Source organism: Equus przewalskii, chromosome 16 (genome assembly GCF_037783145.1).
Source record: "Equus przewalskii isolate Varuska chromosome 16, EquPr2, whole genome shotgun sequence".
Lineage (NCBI taxonomy): Eukaryota > Metazoa > Chordata > Mammalia > Perissodactyla > Equidae > Equus > Equus przewalskii.
Window position 1 is genome coordinate 76,738,472 of NC_091846.1, and position 21,830 is coordinate 76,760,301.

General features: G+C 40.3%; 1 protein-coding gene across 4 annotated transcripts in view; it reads left to right on the plus strand.

The window, feature by feature from the left end:
* The window catches only part of MYO16 (myosin XVI), a 597,681-nt gene that overhangs the window by 511,202 nt on the left and 64,649 nt on the right, over window positions 1–21,830 (plus strand). For all 4 annotated transcript variants that reach the window (XM_070579270.1, XM_070579268.1, XM_070579272.1 and 1 more), the window contains exons 30-32: window positions 3,885–4,131; window positions 6,020–6,291; window positions 19,963–21,045. In XM_070579270.1, the coding sequence (XP_070435371.1) occupies window positions 3,885–4,131; window positions 6,020–6,291; window positions 19,963–21,045 (1,602 nt within the window). The remainder of the gene's footprint in view (window positions 1–3,884; window positions 4,132–6,019; window positions 6,292–19,962; window positions 21,046–21,830) is intronic.

Here is a 21,830-nt window from a genome sequence, read left to right on the forward strand (position 1 = left end):
TTTATTCCACGTTTTATGCTCCTGGAAGTGTGGTTGTGCCTTTTACTGTTTAATTTTTCCCCTGAGGATTACTTCAGCATGACTCTGTTATAGTTAACGTAGTACAACTGCATTCAGAGTAACCAAACAGTTAGTATTGCTCTCTGAAAAAAAAAAAAAAAAAACTTAAGCATTTTAGATATCTGCATATTATTTGCCTCTGAAGCCATAATTGTGGAGAATTGTGTCCAGCTTTCTACCTTCTCATCAAGGAAAGGCATCAAAGTGAATATCACAGCTAACTCACATTTATTCTTCTGTAACCTCGAACTATTTTAAGGCACTTAATGTTTTATAGGATGCCACTCTCCCTTACAGACAAGAATAAAGTGTCTTTGCTACACACTTTGGTTTTCCCTGAAATTAAGGCTCTTGTTATAATGTGAAGAACTCCTTCTAATCTTAGAAACTTAGAAGTGGAAGGGATGCCATCTTAGAGTGAAAAGGCCCATGTGGGAATTCCTCCGCCTGCACCTGTGCACAGTATCTATGGAAAGGGGCCATTTTGCCCTCTGGACATGCTCAGGGCCTGGGAGCTGACTTCTTTTCTCAAGGGATGACCTCATTCATTTAGTACCCTGTGCTCATTGTTAGAAAGTTCTTCCTAAAAGAAATAAAAAGGATCCAAGTTGGAAAGGAAGAAAGAAAACTGTCATTATTTGCAGATGACGTGATTTTATATAGAGAAAACCCTAAAGAACCCACCAAAAAACTATTAGAAATAATAAATGAATACAGTAAAGTCACAGGATACAAAATCAACATGCAAAAATCAGTTGCATTTCTGTATGCTAACAAGAAAATAGCAGAAAGAGAAATTAAGAAAATGATCCCATTTACAATCGCAACAAAAAGAATAAAACACCTAGGAATAAATTTAACCAAAAAGTGAAAGACTTGTACACTAAAAACTATAAAACACTATTGAAAGAAGTTGAAGAAGACACAAAGAAATGGAAAGATATTCTGTGCTCTTGGGCTGGAAGAATTAACATAGTTAAAATGTCCATACTTCATAAAGCAATCTACAGATTCAATGCAATCCCTGTCAAAGTTCCAATAACATTTTTCAGAGAAATAGAACAAAGAATCTTAAAATTTATATGGAACAACAGAAGACTCCAAATAGCCAGAGGAATCCTGAGAAAAAAGAACAAAGCTGGAGGTATCACACTCCCTGATTTCAAAATATCCTACAAAGCTTTAGTCATCAAAACAGCATGGTACTGGCGCAAAAACAGACACACCGTTCAATGGAACAGGATTGAATTAATAACCAGAAATAAACCCAAACATCTATGGACAGCAAATTTTCAACAAGGGAGCCAACAACATACAATGGAGAAACAAAAGTCTGTTCAATAAATGGTGTTAGGAAAACTGGAGAGCCACATGCAAAAGAATGAAGGTAGATTGTTATCCTATATCATACACAAAAATTAACTCAAAATGAAATAAAGACTTGATTGTAAGACCTGAAACCATGAAACTTCTGGAAGAAAACATAGGCAGTACACTCTTCAACATCGGTCTTAGCAGCATCTTTTCAAATAGCGTGTCTCACCAGGCATGGGAAACAAAAGAAAAAATAAACATGCGACTACATCACACTAAAAAGCTTCTGCACGGCAAAGGAAATCATCAACAAACTGAAAATACAACCTAACAATTGGGAGAAGATATTTGCAAACCATGTATCTAATAAGGGGTTAGCATCCAAAATATATAGAGAATTCATACATTTCAACAACAACAAAAAAACTATCCAATTAAAAAATGGGCAAAAGATCGGAACACTTTTCCAAAGAAGATATACAGATGGCCAACAGTCACATGATAAGATGTTCAACATCACTAATTATTATGGAAATGCAAATCAAAACTACAATGAGATATCACCTCACACCCGTCAGAATGGCTATAATTAACAAGACAAGAAATAACAAGTGTTGGAGAGGATGTGAAGAAAACAGAACCCTCGTACACTGCTGGTGGGAATGTAAACCGGTGCAGCCACTATGGAAAACAGTATGGAGATGCCTCAAAAAATTAAGAATAGAACTACCATATGATCCAGCTATTCCTCTTCTGGGTATCTATTCCAAAGAATATGAAAACACAAATGTGTAAAGATACATGCACCCCTATGTTCATTGCAGCATTATTCACAATGCCGAGACTTGGAAAAAGCAACCTAAGTGCTCATTGCTGGGTGAATGGATAAAGAAGATGTGATATATGTACACAATGGAATACTATTCAGCTATAAAAAAAGATGGAACCTCGCCATTTGCGACAACATGGATAGATTTTGAGAGTATTATGCTAGGCAAAATGAGTCAGACAGAGAAAGTCAAATACTGTATGATTTCACTCATAAGTAGAAGATAAAAACAAGAGCAACAACAACAAACAGGCACATAGATACAGAGATTAGATTGATGGTTACCAGAGGGGAAGGGGGGAGGGAGGAGGGTGAAAGGGGTGATGGGGCACATGTGTACAGTGAACGATGGCAATTAGTCTTGGGTGGTGAACGTGATGTAGTCTCACAGAAATTGAAATATAATGATGTATGCCTGAAATCTATATAATGTTATAAACCAATGTTACCACAACAAAAATAAATAAATAAAGTTCTTCCTCACATTGATCACAAATATGCCTCCCTATGATTTCCCTCTGGGTAGTCTGCTCTCTGGAGAGCTAAGATCGCATCTATATGGTCAGAGGCTATGGGAATGAGTCTGGCCTCATAAGCACAGAGATTTGAATCCTGACTCTACTGTTCATTGCTTGTGTTTACCTGGAGGAATTTTCTTAGCCTCATTAAACTGCTCTTTTTGGGGGTAGAAAATGGAGATAATGGTATATTAATTATCACTGAATTTTGGCATTAAATGATAGAATAAAGTGCCTAACATATGGAAGTGCCTTAAATGGTGGTCGTCTATCTATCTATCTATCTATCTATCTATATATATATATTTTTTTGGGTGAGGAAGATTTGCCCTGAGCTAACATCTGTGCCCATCTTCCTCTATTTTGTATGTGGGACACCTACCACAGCATGGCTTGATGAGTAGTGTGTAGGTCTGAACCTGCAAACCCTGGGCCACTGAAGCAGAGCATGTGAACTTAATCACTATTCCACCAGACCAACCCTGGTGGTCATTATTTTTATTTTCAAGTCTCATACTTGTTACTGACATATTAGCAATTTCAAAGTGTATTCACTCACTCATTTCCCCGATTCTTACACATTTTTCTAGCCCTGCTTCCCAGGAGAGCAGGAAGGATGTTCTAGACTTCTATGCAATCTCTTTTCAAAGTCTTAAATGCAGTGTTAATTTTTCTAAGAGTTGAGTCACAGTCTTATTAACAATATGCCCATGACGTTTTCAAAGAATAACTCTAGGAGCCTCAGATGTTTCTGTTACAATCCAACAGAATGAGAGTTGATCTGTGTGTCCCAAAATGGTCCAGTTGAAGCCACACCCCAGAATTTTCTGGGGTGCTAACCTAGTTCTTTCCCATTGATTTTATTCCAGTCTATCAATATCCAGGCTGTATTACCAAAAGACGTGTGGAAGCTTCATTACAAATCTTACCTGCACAATCTCCTTCAGGCTAAAGATTTTTGACTCTAGTGTTATTATTACCGAATTTAGATAACTTTTTTTTTAACACAAAACTAGAATGTTTTAGTAAATTCTTATCCTGGGTTAATGTGTCTTATCTTATAGCTGCTCAGACATATATGTATTGTGACTTTTGTTTGGATGTGCCTGGGTTTCTCCCTTTTGCTCCTTTCACTGACCTATGATCATGTTCTTTTATGGAAGTTATAAGAGGATTTCTAGCACGCCAGCACTTGCTTCAGAAAAGGAGCATCAGACAGCAAGAGGTCACGTCCATCAACAGCTTTCTGCAGATTACAGAGGACATGGGGCTGAAGACCTATGATGCCCTGGTCATTCAAAATGCTTCGGACATTGCCCGCGAAAATGACCGGCTCAGGAACGAAATGAATGCTATTTACCACAAAGAGAAGTTGGAGGCCAGAAACAAGCCAGAGGAAGGAACCAAAAGGTAAAGACAGATAGTATGCAGTTTTAATTACCTCTGTAATTGATCTAATGGAGTCAAGAAAATTCTGATAGCCTTTACTGTAACGTTCAGTCAAATATGACAGTAGTTACAGGAAAAGGCATGTATGCATGCGTAGTTTGTTACTTGAAACTTCCTAGCAATCTTAAAGGATGCTTTTCCTGTGCTTTCTTTTCATGAAATAGGTGCCACCTGTGTTAGTTTAGTTATATGAAATAATTATTGCTTCATCCACAATGATTGCATGACTTGCCATTTTGAGCACAAAGTTTTAAGGCATCTAATATTTCTGTCTTAGCAAAAATATATAACTAGCTTCTTGACATATTTATACAAGTGTCATGTATATAAGGCTAACTCAAAGAAACTTCTGGAAATTTGAAAAAGAAAATGGACAAGCCACTCTGAAAACATAAAAGTAGTGAAATCAATGAATGGCTTTATATATTATATTTCCCTTAGTAAACGGTCACATTTTCTTTGCCAATAAGGAAAGCTTTGGGAAAAGCTTCTTATTTTAAAGTTCACTTTGGATGCTGAGTTTGAAACAGAAACGTGCGGACAATCTGGTTCTTCTCCATTTTATCACTCTTTCCTCTCCCTGAATGACGAGAACACCTCGGATTCATCACCTTCCCCAGGAGGGCAAGAATGGCTCCTTTCAATCCTAATTTGCGGTCTGGAAGATGTTTGTTTTTCCATAGGACCTTGGTAATATCTAGTTGTTTCTTACTGAAAATGACTCCCTTCGCCTGGACTGCCTATGTCAAATGATTTTTTATTAAAGTGGAAATGGTGATGTGTCTCTCGCTAATTAGCTTCAAATATCTCAGTGATTAAACACTGAAAAAATTCCCTTTGTACGGAAAACTGTAATTAAACATTACAGGGAAAACAAATTACCCACTGAGTGCCATGCTTTCATCTTCATCTAGTTCATTTTCTACACGGGTGTCTGGCTCTGCCTTGCGGTAGATCCCAGCCCTGTTGGTGCTCTGCCACACAAAGATATAATTATAAAAACAAATGCTCGGAGACTCCTTGTGAAATGAATGCATTGGCATCTTGCTAGTACAGGATTACATTGACATGTGAAGCCAGAAGGAATTTTTTAAACCAGATAACTATTAATTTTATATGACTTCCAGAATAGTATTTATTATTTTCTCTGCTGGAGCTTAAACAGCCACCCCAATTTCTCAATTTGATTATATATTCATTTGCCTGATATAAAATTAAGTGAAGTATTTGTTTATTTATTGAATACCAGCAGTTCACTTGGCATTGGGTAACCAGATGGAGTAACAGAAGAAAAATAATAATTCTGCACATAATTAAATAATTGCTGATGGAATTTAAATGGCAAAGGAAAAAGAATGAGCCAAAATGTAAACCTTTGATAGTTTTAACTAGAGTATATACTCTTTTGCAAGGGGAAATGGTGATGAACTCCCAGCATTTGATGCATCAGTAACCCTCTATTAAGATGGATTTCCCAGAAATTATCATGCAGATTGAAATTCTGGTTTCTTGATTTGCTTAATAATCAGAGTGTGAAAAATTCATTCAGTGAATACCTGAGAGAAAATGTGGCACTCCTTAAGAAGTATGGCGTTTCTGTGAGATTTTTAAAAAATCATAATGATGACTCTCCAATGTGCTCATTTATAAAGCAGGAGCTGGAAGGATGGGCGGCTCTCTGGGTGTGCCAGGCACCAGAGAGCTGTGCACACATCCTCCAGCCACTGCGGGAAGGCTGTTTACCAAAAAGCTGTGATTATGCCTGCTTGAGCAGGTTCATTGTTAATCACTTGAATAATGCATCTGGGCCTCTCTGGTGGGGTGCTGTTTGTGTTTTGTTCCCCCCAAGAGCTGAAGACAAAGGTGGAACCAGGCATTTCCACTGCAGCTCCGTTCCAGTCCCCATGGCGGTGGACGGCCTGGTCCAGTCCCTGGCTGGCCCATCCAGCCGGTCTCCTTCTCTGCACTCGGTGTTCAGCCTGGATGACAGCGGTGGCCTCCCGTCACCACGGAAACAGCCTCCGCCCAAGCCAAAGAGGGACCCCACCACGCGGCTGAGTGCCTCCTATGAGGCTGTGAGCGCCTGCCTGTGGGCTGCAGCCAGGGAATCCGCAAATGAAGGTTAGCTGCAGAGAAGGAGGAAGCCACCTTGTTGGGTTATTGATGCTCTGACTTCCGGTCTTTGAGGGCCCCATGGCAGTATTATTGTCCTAATATATTTTTAATAGAAATAAATCCAATTGTTGGCTTTCCAGCAGCTCTTTAATCATTAAACATAAATAACATTTATTTAAATCTCTAAGCCTCTTAGGGAAAAGCTACTTACGTATTATTTCCTTAACTCCCATCCCAACTTCAACATTCAATGAAGATCCTCAAACCTGAACAATTCAGAAAGTCAGTCGCTAGTCCATGTAAATTTTCACTAATTAAAAAGCTAAAAAAATTCTTCAGGCTTCCCTCTTATCACAATCTAATTAAAAATTAAAGCTGCTTTATCATGCAGTAAGTGAAACAATTCATGCAGAGGAGAATCAGGGCACCACAGAATTCAGTTAATGAAACTTTTGGGACTAGATAACAAAAGTGTCTGCGTTGGTGGTCTACAAATATTTCTGCCAAAAAGGGTAAATCACAGCTTATTCTCAATCAGAGCTCTCGTAGATTAGTTCATGTGACTATTATTGCTTAATTATTAATTTTTAGAATTATGAAAAATAGAGAAAGTTTTTTCCAAACAAACAAAACTATCTTTCCTCGTGCATCTCCCATTCTAGTGGGGGAAGACAGATGTTAATTAACCAATAAACAAGTGAATACGGGGAGTATTTTAGAAGGTCGTTGCTGCAGAGAAAAATAAATATGGTAGAAGATGGTAGTGTAGGGTGGGGGGTTGAAATTCTAAAGGAAGTGGCTACATAGGTTTTACTAGAAAATATCATCTGAACATAGGATGGAACACAATTCCTTTGGTAAATAAATGAACCAAAAATATAAATGCACAGCAAAGCCATAAGGTCACCTTTGAGAAAAGATGGCCGACACCATGGAAACGTGCAAAGACCATGGACCAGAAGCCTGGAGCAATGAGTAGACCCTAGCTTGCTTCAAAAATGCTTTTTATCGGTAGCTTTAAGAAAGAATAGATCTTTAGGAGAATTTTACTAAAAAGCAATGTTGCTGTTGTAATGTATGAGTCATATTACAATAATACTTAGATGGAGCTGTAGGAGAAATTCATAACTTGGGGGAGAAGAGTCCCAGCGTGTGTTTTCAGTGTCATGGTAATAAGGACAACAATGAAAGGTGAAAAATGACGTGAGGGAAATCGTCTAAAAGGGAGTCTTCAGGTGGAAACAGATGTGAACATAGAGGTAAAACTAGAACGGGGCTCCAGAGAAATATGGCATCCTCCCAATGTACTACACCAAATCGAAGAGATTGACACTCTAAACAGATCATAAATATACTCCCTGAGAAAGGAGAATAAATCACATTTCAACCATTATTACCTTTGGAACTTTGTACTGGATTTGTGGTATGGATCTCAAAAAGGTATGATTAAAATAAAAAGGATTATTTTGGCATACGGGAAGAGGAAGAATAGTATCTAAAAGGATAATACTAATGAGATGTGGAGCATGTGAAATAAAGACTCAAGATAGCATCAGAAATTGGAAAAAACAATACAAAACAAGATTGAAAATTGCAGTGCCTGTAAGATGGAGCACCATCCAAATTTGAACAAGCTCTATAAATTTGGATAATTAGGCCTCAGAACAGACTATAAAGTCTGAAAACACTTTCCATTGGTATGCACGTTAAAAGATTTACTGGGGACCAGCCCAGTGGCGCAGAGGTTAAGTTCGTGTGCTCCACTTCAGTGGCCTGGGGTTCACCGGTTTGGATCCCAGGCATGTACCTACACACCACTTATCAAGCCATGCTGTGGCAGGCGTCCCACATATAAAGTAGAGGAAGATGGGCATGGATGTTAGCTCAGGGCCAGTCTTCCTCCGCAAAAAGAGGAGGACTGGCAGCGGATATTAGCTCAGGGCTAATCGTCCTCAAAAAAAAAAAAATAAGATTCACTGCCCTGGAGTTGAGATTTTGGGGTAATCAAGTGCCAACTAGTGACACATTGTGAAAGGAGACAAATATTGAGGATAAAATCGTGCTCTATAACACGGGCAGCAAAAAAGCGTCAATTAAAAACAAGCTACTCAAGAACCATAGGAGATAAAAATACATGTAAAAGAAACTAACAGAAACAAAGAATAATGAAGAGGTAGCAAGAGACTACAGAGGTAAAACTCTTAGATTCCTTTCTTCCTGGGGGGGATCACAAGGCTCACTGTTCAAAACACACGACTACAAGATTTTTATGGAAAATTTGGGTTCTTAGAACCTAATGTCAGCTCACATGTGACTCTGAGGTGCTTATGGGTGTCTCTCCCACTGAGTCCCACCCCAGGGAGCTCACATTTTGAAGGTTTGTAAAAGGCAGAGTCGATGTCTCAGTTCCTTTTTTACTATCTATATTATGTATTCTTTCTTACAATAGATGATTCCTAAGACCCAGTGACTTTACACCCAGCCCCACATCTCTGGGCTGGAGGTGAACTTCTGTGCTCAGGAATGTGCTCTACATTGCATCTTTAAGATTAAGAAAGTTAACCTGCTTAGTTGGACAGAGCAGCTGGGCTGGTTGGTCTTGTAGCATTAGGAGTCAGGGGCCAGTGGAGAGACTTATTCTCTCAGGCTGTCAGTGCTGGAGATTCCTAACCCATAAAGGCAAAGGTGGCTACACCCATATGTGACAAACCAGCCGTCAGCAGTGGCACTGGTCCCATTTATGACTTTGTGACAGGAGCTGAAGGTGGCCCAGTAGAACAATAGTGGAATCGATCGTAGCACAGACATTTCTCTCAACACTACACCGTTCTAGTACATTCTCAACCTGTGTTGTCCAGTACAGTAGCCACTAGCCACATGTGCCTATTTAAATTTAAAATAATTAAAATTTAAATTTAAAATTCAGTTCCTCAGTCATTTGTCATATTGCAGGTGCCCAAAAGCCACAGCCAAGGAATGTCCTGTCACCACAGAAAGTTCTATCAGTCCGCAGTGATTCTAAATGCTTCGTGTTTTTGCCACAGGGGCAATACTCAGCTTTTTGCACCTGATATTATATGTCACAAAATTATCCTCCCTCTGCAAAAGATAGGAAGAAAACTGGATCACTATTTAAAATTTCATAAGAACAAGGACCAGAGCTGAGCTCAGCTTATTATCTGAGCCATTCCCTGTGACCTATTAAAAAATTGACTTCAGAGTCTTTTCTTTTACAAATAGAGCTACCAATCAGTTCAGGAGGTGGTAGAGGGACAAGAGATCTGACTGGAGAATGGAGACCAAAGATCTTAGAGAAACCAACAATCCGGCCACGTTACAGGTGGTATCTTCATGCCCAGTCCTGTTCTGATTAACACATGCCCTTCCTATAGGTTTTCATCCAATAAACATGCTCATAGTAAAGAGGAAGGATGGAAGGCTCATTTTTTTTCACTACTTTTGTGCCTGAAAAGCTTGAAACACTTTTATGGGTCAGTAAATTTTAATACTTGTTTGCAAACTATGAACAAAGTAGAGCCAACTATTTGAAAGTACTATTTTTTAAAAGTCTGGCAAAGAGTGACCAGAAAAGGAAGAACAGGGCCCTGGCTTCACTTTCTCTTTACTGAGGAGCTCCCAGCTCCAGTGCCCTTCTGGAGAGCTGATGCTCTACTCAAGGTGCAGCCTTTCTCCCCAACACGGTGGTAAGTGAACCGTGAAATGGCGGAAGACAGGTGTCTCTTGGGCAGCTCTAGGCTCCATCATTTCATCCTTCTGTGATGGGACTTCCACACTCATCCTCCCTCAGGCTCCAGCAGCCCACTCCCTAGAAAGAATACCTTAAGGAATCCACAATTTTTTTAAAAAACTACTGTACAACTCTATTCTCAACAAAACACAGTTTATACCTACAGATACAAGAATGGTTACCTCTGTGCCTAATTCGGAAATAACATTGTTTCTTTTCTTTTTCTTTTATGTCTTGTTTACATCTTTATTCTAGAACAGCCCTTGACACATAGTAGGCACTCAGTAAATATTTATTGAAAAATAAATACATGTTATGGAAATATATTTCTTTGTGCTGCTTTCATTAAAGCAGAATTAGCTTCTTATCAATAAGTCAAAAATGAGCACAATTTGGCAGGATTCAAAGGGTACATCTGAGATGATTGGTCAGACTTGGTTTGTCAGCATATTTTTAGCAGAAGCCCTTGTAATAATTTTTTCTATTACCTGATATTTCTCAGAAATTAGGTCTCCCGTGAATGCTGTCCTGAGAATGTATTTCTGACATAACAGGAGAACCTGATGGCGTGTTTCTCAACTTACGACACATTTGCCCATTCAACACATATTAATTAAGTGTATTCCCTGAGCCTGGCTCCTTGCTGAAGGCTTTGGAGACCAGTGGAGGAGATCAATGTGCAAACAGACTTTGAGAGAAGCAGAGTGATAGCAAAGAGAATAGGAGGGTGTGGAAGACAGAGCAGGAGGGCTAACCCCTGCTGGGACCCGGCAAAGAGTCAGGAAGGACGTGTAAGCCGCATTACACACGTAGGTGCAGTGCAACGGGTAAAGATTAGGTGAGAGCAAAGGTAATGGACTCCTCCCACTAAAAAAAATGTTAAAACAAGGTTGAAACATATCACAGCTCAGTAGAAGCCTTATTTGTCCACTTTGTAGCTGGTTGTAAATCGATGCTACATACACTCGTGTACGTGCCTCCAGCTAGCTGGCATTTATTTAGGCATCCTTTATGTCCAAGGCCCTGTGCCAAGAAATGGACACACACATATTTGTATTTTCTTGATGAAAGAGCTTTTCATTTCTTATTTCTCACTATTTAAATAGGTATGTACCTTGTTTTCAATGAGAATGGGGCCAAATAACTTATATCCTGGTGGAAATTGTGGCTTAAAAGTCACTTGACATTCCTTAGCAAAAAACTTAAAGGGAAAGTATTTTGTACAAGAAAACTTTTATCTCCTAACAGAACCTAAAAATGACGCTAGATCATTGCATGGTAGCTCAGATAAGAGTCAAGTTCATGAAATGGTGACGGCTTGACAATGTGGCATTAACCCTTAAGTTACTGTTATGACACCGGGACCTGCCCTACAGGTGTCTTGTGACCATGAAATGTCTCCCTGAACCTAATTCAAATTCACATTTTCAAGTAGTCGCAAATGTTTTACCCATAAATCTTAGGACTAAAAAAAGAATTAAGAAAATTCTTCTTTTTTTGTCCATATCCAACAGGACTATTCTTTCTTTACTTTTAATTTCTTCGTTTTATTGAAGCATAATTGCATACAATATTCTATTAGTTTCCTGTGTACATCATAGTGATTTGGTATCTATCTACATTATGAAATTATCACCACAATAAGACTAGTTACCATCTGTCACCATACAAAATTATTCTTACACTATTATTGACTATATTCCCTACGCTGTACATTACATTCCTGTGATTTATCAATTTTATAACTGGAAGTCTGTACCTCTTAAACTCCTTCAAGTATTCCTCCTGCCCCTGAACCACTCCTCCCTCGGGTAAACACCAGTTTCGTTTGTTTCTTGTATCTATGAGCCTGTTTCTGTTTTATTTTGTTTTTTTCACTTGTTTTGGTTTTTTGATTCCACATATAAGTGAAATCATATGGTATTTGTCTTTGACTTATTTTACTTAGCAAAATAACTTGTAGGTTCATCCATGTTGTCACATATGCCATGATTTCATTCTTTTTTAAGGCTGAATAATACTCCTTTGTATGTATATGTGTATATATATATATATATATATATATATATATATATATATATACACACACACACACCACGTCTTTATCCATTCATCTATTGATAGGCACTTAGGTTGCTTCCATATCTTGGCTATTCTAAATAATGCTGCAATGAACATGAGAGTGTACATATCTCTTTGAATTAGCGTTTTTGTGTTTTTCGGATAAATACTCAGAAGTGGAGTTGCTGGATCATATAGTAATTCTGTTTTTAATTTTTTGAGGAATCTCCATACTCTTTTCCATAGTGGCTGGACAATTTACATTCCCATCAACAGTGTACAAGCGTTCCCTTTTCTCCACATCCCACCAACACTTGTTACTTTTTGTCTTTTGGATAATAGCCATTCTAGCAGGTGTAATGTGGTATCTCTTTACGGTTTTGATTTTCATTTTCCTAATGATTAGTGATGTCGAGTATATTTTCAAGCGCCTGTTGGCCATCTCTATGTCTTCTTTGGGAAAATGTCTATTCAAGTCCTCTGCCCATTTTTTTTAATTGAGGTCATAATAGTTTATAACATTATGAAATTTCAGTTGTACATTATTACTTGTCAGTCACCATATATGTGTGCCCCTTTACCCCTTATGCCCACCCTCAACCCCCTTCCCAGCTGGTAACCACTAATCTGTTCTCTTTGTCCATGTATTTGCTTATCTTCCACATGAGTGAAATTATGTGGTGTCTGCCTTTCTCAGTCTTCAAGTCCTCTGCCCATTTTTTAATCAGGTTGTTTGTCTCTTTGATATTGTTATGTAAGTTCTTTATATATTTTGGATACTAACCCCTTATCAAATGTATGTTTTGCAAATATCTTCTCCCATTCTGTAGGTTGCCTTTTCATTTTTTTTGATGGTTTCCCTTGCTGTTTATTTTTGCTTTTGTTTCCCTTGCCTAAGGAGACTGATCCAAAAAATAAGACCGATGTCAAAGACCTGACTGCCTATGTTTTCTTCTAGGAGTTTTATGGTTTCAGGTCTTACATTCAAGTCTTTAATCCATTTGAATTTATTTTTGTATACGGTGTAAGATAGTGGTCCAGCTTCACTCTTTTGCATGTGGCTGTCTAGTTTTCTCAACACTATATATTGAAGAGACTGTCTTTTTTCCATTGTATATTCTTGCCTCCTGTGTCATAAGTTAATTGAGCATATATGCATGGGTTTATTTCTGGGCTCTCTATTCTGTTCTATTGATCTGTGAGTCTGCTTTTCATGCCTGTACCATACTGTTGTGATTACTATAGCTTTGTAGTGTAGTTTGAAAGCAGGGAGCATGGTACCTCCAGTTTTATTCTCCTTTCTCAAGATTTCTTTGGCTATTCAGGGTCTTTTGTAGTTCCATACAAATTTTAGGATTCTTTGCTCTAGTTCTGTGAAAAATGCCATTGGTATTTTGATAGGATTACATTGAATCTGTAGATTGCTTTGGGTAGAATGGGCATTTTAACAGTATTAATTCTTCCAATCCATGATCATGGTTTATCTTATACATTTATTTGTGTCATCTTCAATTACTTTCATCAGTGTCTTATAGTTTTCAGAGTATAGGTCTTTGACCTCCTTGGTTAAATTTATTCCTAGGTATTTTATTGTTTTTTGATGCAATTGTAAATGGGATTGTTTTCGTAGTTTCTCTTTCTGAGAGCTCATTATTACTGTATAGAAATGCAGCTGATTTCTGGATATCAATTTTGTATCCTGCAACTTTACTGGGTTCATTTATTAGTTATGATAGTTTTTTGGTGGAGTCTTTAGAGTTTTCTATATATAGTATCATGTCATCTGCAAATAGTGGCAGGTTTACTTCTTTCTTTCCAATTGGGATGCTTTTTCTTTCTTTTTCTTGCCTAATTGCTGTAGCTAGGACTTCCAATACTACGCTGAATATAAGTGGTGAGAGCTGGCATCCTTGTCTTATTCCTGATCTTAAAGGAAAAGTTTTCAGCTTTTCACCATTGAGTATGATGTTAGCTGTGGGTTTGTCATATAGGGCCTTTATTATGTTGAGATACGTTTCTTCCACACTCACTTTATTTGAGAATTTTTATCATAAATGGATGCTGAATTTTGTTAAATGCTTTTTCTGCATCTATCAAGATGATCATGTGATTTTAATCCTTTGTTTGTTAATGTGGTGTATCACAGTGATTAATTTCCAGATATTAAACCCTCCTTGCATCCTTAGAATAAATCCCATTTGATCATGGTGTATGATCCTTTTCATGTATTGTCGAATTCAGTTTGCTAATATTTTGTTGAGGATTTTTGCATTTATGTTCATCAGGGACATTGGATGTAGTTCCTTTTATTGTGGTGTCTTTCTCTGGTTTTAGTATAGGGTAATGCTGGCCTCGCAAAATGAGTTTGGAAAGGTTCCTTCCTCTTTAATTTTTTGGAATAATTTAAGAAGAATAGGTATTAACTCTTCTTTAATGATTGGTAGAATTCACCTGTGAACTCATCTGGTCCCAGACCTTTGTTTTTTGGGAGTTTTTAAATTACTGGTTCAATTTCATTACTTGTAATCAATTTATTCAGATTTTCTATTTCTTCATGCTTCAGTCTTGAAAGGTTGTGTGTTTCTAGAAGCTTATCCATTTCTTCGAGGTTTTCCAATTTGTTAGCATATAAGCATTTTTAGTAGGATCTTATGATCCTTTGTACTCCTGTGGTGTCGGTTGTAACTTCTCTTTTATTTCTGATTTTATTTATTTGGACCCTCTCTCTTTTTTTCTTGATGAATCTGGCTAAAGGTTTATTGATTTATTGATTTTGTTTATCTATTCAAAGAACAAGCTTTTAGTTTCATTTGATCTTTTCTGTTGTTTTTTGAGAAGAAAATTCTTAATTTAAATTCATTTTTAATAGCCCTTCAATCTATATTTGCAAATGAACTCTTAGCAGGTGCTTGTGTGGACACACACACACACACACAAAGAAATAGCCATAAAATAAAATTAGACTATAATTCTCCAACTGTGGTTTTTTAATTTTAGTTTACGAAGAATGAAGCTTTCTAGTCTCCACTCCCAGAAATTATAATTTAGCAGTTGTGCAGTCTGACTGGAAACAGCACTATTTACATTGTCAGTAAAGCACCCCAGGTGATCTGATATTGCTGAACCCCAGACCATACTCTAAGAAACCCTGTTCTATCACTCATAATTAATTCCTAGTTGTACAGTAATAACAAGATGATTATGATGATAGTAGCTGACACTTATCAAGTGTTTATTATGTGCTGGGCATTAAGCTAAGTATCTTCACTCTGTAGAACTACCTGATAACGTGGGACTATCATGACTCCTCTTTAGAGAGGACACTGAGTTAGGGAGCAGTGGTGTAACCTGTCCCATGTCACATACCCAAGCTTTGGATCCAGGCAGTTGACTCTAGAGGTCAGTCTCTCAACTGCTTCCTAGTCAGCCATGCTACTTTTATTTATAGTAGTTTAATACAAAAAAAAAAAAAAAAACCTTTTTACTGCATCTAAAGCAAATCTTTAGGGTCTATCATAACAGTTATATATTGTTGCTTAACAACTCATCTAAAACTTAGTGATTTAAATAAAGTGCAATCATTTTATTATTATCGCTCAGGTTCTGGGTATCAACTGGGCCCATCTGGATGGTTCTCATTTAAGGTCTTTCATGAAGTGGCAGGTGGTAGCTGGAATCATCTGAAAGCTGGTCACTCACACGTCTGGTGCCTCAGATGTCTGAGGACTGAGACTGCTTGGGCATCTTTATCACAAGGTGGTCTCTTCACATGGTTTGTGCAGCATGGCAACTTCAGGGTAGCTGGACTTCTTACGTGGACAATCGATGTGTCAAAGGCACAAGCTCCAGGATAAAGAACGCCAGATGGATGCTATTTTACCTTTTATGAGCGAGCCTTGGAAGTCATGCAGCATCACCTCCACCACATTCTACCCATCAGGCAGTCCCAAAGGCACATCCAAGTTTAGGACGAAGAAATAGACTCCATCTCTTGATGGCACCAGAAACATTATTGTGGCCAATTTTTGAAAAATGCAATCTGTCTCAGTCCACATTCTGGGAAAAACAATTCACTTCCTTCCCACTAACAAGGTACACTCACCTCTCCCCCAGACTCCCGAAAGCTTCATCTATCATCACATCAGGCTCAAGCCCAAGGTCTAGATGTCATCATCTACGTCAGGTCCAGGTATCCTGGCTGCTCAGGAGAGCTCCTCCAGTATGCCCCTTTCTATCTGAAGACAAGTTACCTATTTGCCACACAGTAAACATACCCTAGAGGGACAGGTGCAGGATGCTCCTGTTTGAAAAGGGAGAAGTCAGGTTTCATACAGCAGGCAGTGGTACAAAGCAGTTCTAAACAACACCTGGGCATATGTTGCATGCACCTTGATTAAGATTTGCTTCTGGTGCCTAGAAATGATTTCCTGTGGCTCTTAGATCCATGTTCTGGAACCTTGGCTCACCTTTGAATTTTAATGCCTAATCTGCAAGAGGTGGCATGTTTGGGGCTGGTAGTTCTTTCAGCCTGCTTCCTGCTTATAAAATTTTGAGGCACCAAAGCCTCTTTGTTTTGCACTGACTCTGCCCCTTTCAGTGCAAGCTGATTCAATTCCTTTAAAAGCTTTGTGAGTTTCTTGCGAATCAATTCATAACCCACTCCATTAGTCAAAAGCCACATCCATAAATCTCTGAGATTTCTTCTCTACTCTACTCTGGCCTTTCTGCAAGTGGAGAAATACTCTTGATGTTCTTAGGAGTCTTGTAGTTTTCCTGCCTTGAAAAGGTCCATGAAGTACCACCTTAAATCTTTCCAAGGTCTTAAAAAAGGGTTTCATAACGATGATCTTGGATTCATCATTAGATAATGTTTTCCTGAAAATGTCCCAGATTTCATCTTTCCTTGGAAGTCATTTCTTAACTTCAGGATTATTTGCCATCTGGACAGTCTGGCAGTGAGAAACCATTTCATTTTCAAACCCAGAAAGTCCTGGCTCCTTTACAATTAATAGTTCTTTCTTTAGCTTATCTCTTTACTGTCACGTTTTACTATAGGCAGCTAGAAGAATCCAAGAAGCAGCTATTGCACTCTGCCTGAAAAATCTCCTTGGCTAGATCATCCATTTCCTTAAGTGTGTTTTCTATTTAGCACATTACTGCAGGTGACAGAGTCACTAAACTTTCCAAAATGGCACAAAAAGAATCATGTTTCCTCCAGCTTCCAATGTCTTCCTCACTTTCCTTGAAACCTCATCAGGAGCTTTCTTGAACATGACCACACTTCTGCTAACAGTCTCTTCAAGACTCCTCCAATTTCCCAAAGTCACTGCCACAACTTCAAAGTTTTTCACAGGAGCCCTCTGCTTCCAGGTGCCAATATCTGTATTATTGCTCTCTGTTGTCTATTGCCATATAACAAACCTCTTGAAAATTTAGTGGCTTCAAATGACAACAAAGATTTTATCATTATCTCTCTCTTATGTTCTGGTCGTTGGCTAAGCTTGGCTACACGATTCTCACACAGGCTCTCACACAGCTGTAGTCATACACTGGCTGGGGCTGGAATCGTCTGACAATTCAGTCCACTACATGTCTGGTATCTGAGTTGGGAAAACCTGGACAGCTGAAGGTTGGAGCTGATGGGATCCCCCAGCATCTCTCTTACCTCTGTGGGGCCTCTCCACTTGTTCTTCATAATATGGCTGCTTCAGGGTAAAGAGAACTCTCACATAGAGATCAGGGCCCCAAGATGAGTCCCAAGACAGTGAGAGCCAGGCAGAAGCTGTGCTGCCTACAATCAGCCTCAGAAGGCAGGTGGCATCCCCTTTGCCATATTTTGTTCATCGGGAGCGGTCTCAGAGACCATCCCAGTTTCAAGGTTCTGGAAGAGCATGTGGGACTGAAAATGTTGTTGAAGCCAGTTTCAGAAAATACAATCTGCCACAAATCCTTTAAATTATTCAAATCTTTGAACAACTCTATAATACTAATGTTAAAAATTTGTTTGGTTCATTAACTTTCTAGGAGAAGCTTATGAGCTGCCATGCTTTAGCACATTGAAAGCCTTTGGAATAATGCTTATTAATTACAGACTTGTACATTTTTCATATTTTCTGCTCTTCAAAGTTGGCTGCTTTTGGGAACCCTGTGTAATACTGGCTTGCAAAGATGTCCATTGAGTTAGAAAATTAACTTTGTTCTTTCCCATTCTCATTTGGATGTCTCCCATTTGTTCCATGTTTACAGTGTGCCAGAATCTGAGCTAAGCACTTTACATACAATATCCATCTATTTTATTCCTCTGAGATAATTACTAATATCACTATTCTATGCATGACTATACCGAAGAAGAGAGAGATTTGACCAAGACCTCTCTTAAAATTATAATTTGCTCCACTGCCACTCACACAAACACACACACACACCCTTTTTGTGGTCCATTGTTTCTCATCCTCATAGCATGTATGACTTTGAAACACATTATAGCACTTACTCATTTGTTTTATTTACTTTTTTTTTTTATTATCTGACTCTCCCCACTAGAGCAGAAGAAGGTATGCAGAGGAATACATTTTCTCTGTATTCACGAAGGTGTCTCAGAAAAGACTGGTTGACTGGACTGCTAAATGAATGATTGGATGAATGCTCATACTAAAATTTGAATCCAGGCCTATCTGGCTTCACAGCCTTCAATTTGAACCATTAGATTTCATTGTCTCCCCAAAACTGGGGACAGAGACTGTGTCATAGGTGCAGTCATAGTGAGACAAAAACCTGGCTGCCTCAGTTAAACAACTCAGGAACTCCACAAAATTAGATGTGTTTATATCAAGAATTCCTACAGTTTAGTAAAATACCAAATTAGGAAAATAGTTCAAGATTTTTGAGAAGTTTAGATACTTCAGTAAAATGCAATTTTCTAAAATTAACATCTGTTTCCAGAAAAATTATTTTTTAATAAAATACTATTAGAATTTATAGTAAAAATATATTAGAAAAAGAAGTCTTTTGGAATTTCTTTTTTTCAAAACATAACCTTTAATAATTGTTTTAGAGTCATATTTAAGTAGGTTTTCTCCCTCTTTCAAAATTAGTTCTTACTAATATTACACTTACTTGTTTTTCTAAATATCTCCCTTTTTTCAGTTTAAGAAGTTTCCACTTAAGAAGCTCTTAGTGAAATGTTATAATCTTGATTTCTCTGTTAAATGTTTCTGTTAAGGATTCAAATACACTGATTAATCGTAAAATCCACCCTAGGCATCATTTATTTAAAATTCTTTAAAAAATCTCTCCATGCATGGAGGTGCTCTTGTTGATGTTTTGTTTTGTTCATATTATTTTACTATCAAGCTTATGCATTTCCTGCAGGAAGCATCCATATGCCACGAATTAGCTAATCTGCTTGCTCTCCCTAGCTTTCTATTTTCTGCTCTGTAAAATCCTTACGATCAGTTCAGCCAACACATATTTCACACCTGTATCAGGCCCCAAGAATACAAGTGTGAGAGTTTCCAGCCGCTCATCATCTGAAGTGCCCTCTCCCGCTGCTTCGCCAGGCCCTTGCCCTCGGCAGATGGCTGAGGACCCTGGGCCGCCTTGCTGTCCCCCTTATGTCTTCCTCAACGGGTGGGTGGAAAATGTCCTGCAGCGCCAAGATCAGAACTCAATTTCTCATTGGCAGTCTCGGGAAGGGTCGGGGGAGCCGGGATCCTGGAGGGCAGAGGGATGCAGGCCTGGTCCTCGCAGCGGGAACGCGCGGGGGCTGCGCGGGGAAGGGCGGCTCCAGCCTGCCGGTCCGGTCCTCGCGGTGGTGGGGTCCTGGGGTCTCGCTAACCCTTCCTGTCGCTTCTTTGTCCCTTCCTCAGTTCTCACCCGGCCCCGACCGCACAGTGATGACTACAGCACCATGAAAAAGATTCCTCCTCGGAAGCCCAAACGAAGCCCCCACACCAAGCTCAGCGGCTCCTCGGAGGAGATCTCGGGCGGCCGGCCGGGGGCAGCGGGGGGCGCGGGCGCGCGGCGCAGAGGCGGCCCGCAGCGCGCCCCGGGGGCTGTGCCGGGGGTCCCTGCGCCGCCCGCGCCGGCGCCCGAGCCCGAGCCCGTCTACATCGAGATGGTGGGCCGCGCCGGCAGCCCCGAGCAGGCCGAGGCCGTGTACGAGGAGATGAAGTACTTCGTGCCCCTCGAGGACGGCGGCAGCCGGGCGGTGGGCGCCTCGGAGTCCGCGTCGCCCCCTCTGCTGGGCGACGGTCGGAGCCCCAGCTCCCTGGAGGACGGCGATGCGAGCGGCCAGGCGCCCGGGCCCTGCAGGGACGCGTGCGACATTCCCGCCCCCTTCCCCAACCTGCTGCCTCACCGGCCCCCGCTCCTGGTCTTCCCTCCCACCCCGCTCACCTGCTCCCCCGCCTCCGACGAGTCGCCCCTGACGCCGCTGGAGGTGAAGAAGCTGCCCGTCCTGGAAACCAACCTCAAGTACCCCGTGCCGTCCGAAGGCGCGAGCCCTCTGTCGCCGCAGTATTGCAAAAACCAAAAAGGGGACGCAGCAGACAGGCCCGCGTCCCCCGGCCTCCCGGTCTTGAACGGGGCCCCCAGGCTCTCGCCGCCGCCCACGCCGCCGCCCGCACACTTCCCCTTCCCGGCCGAGCCCGGTGCGCCCGGCGCGGGGACGGCTGCCGCCAGCCCCGAGCTGCCCAAGGGGCAGCAAAAGCCGAACTCTGCTCTGGCCGCGGGGCCCTGCGGCTCCTTCTCCAAGATTCCTTACTCCCCCGGGAAGGCAGCTAGAGCCGACCACAGAAAGGCCAACTCCAACTCGTCCTCTCCGGTGCCCTACAGCCCCCCAAACTCCAGACGTCTTGGCAGTCCTCTGGACGAGCTCACCAGTCTCTTCAACTCCGGTAGGAGCGTGCTTCGGAAGTCTGCGGCGGGAAGGAGAATCAGGGAACCCGAAGGTAAGCAGGAGGGACCAGGATCCCCCTTTTGCACATTGAGATAGGTAGGTGGGTGGGTGGATGGATGGATGGATGGATTGATGGATAGACAGATAGGTGGAGGCGTATGCACATACACATATATAATTAAAATAATGTTTGAGGTGATTGTAGTGGTCATTCAGAGCAGACATCAACTTAAAACAAAATCTTATGCGAACTACATGGCCAAGTAAGTAAGAATTAATATTTCCATTTTGCAGATAGAGGCTCTTGATGTAAAAATGCACAGCACTAAAACTGGGTTTAACAAATTCTTATGACAATAAGTATTAGAGCAAGATTCAATTTTAGCAGCTGATTTCTTTTTCCTAATAATACTTCCTCAGATCATGGAAATGGTATTTTTGTAGCATTACATTGGGATTCCCATTTGATGTACGGTTCACCATTAACCCACGGTTGTCCTTCTGTCTTGCTGTCCATCTCATTTCCACCCGGCGTCTAGGAAGATTACGTATTCAGTTACCACCTTACACCTAATACCCCTCACCTTTATGTTGTTTTGAATGAGGGCTTTTCTTCTGTGGGTACCCCACCGGAGGGACATTTTAACTTGGTTCTGTTCTATTTGCGTCTTCTCATTGGGCAGCTCGGCCTAGGGCCCAGTTCGAGGTTGACAGTCCTCTCAAGTGAGCTCAGCCCTAGGCTGTTGCAGCCGGAGACTGTTGCCTGTATACAATAGTATTTATTCTTGTGTCCCTATAAAAGCAGAATGTAGCTAGCAAAAATACTCTTTAAGGATG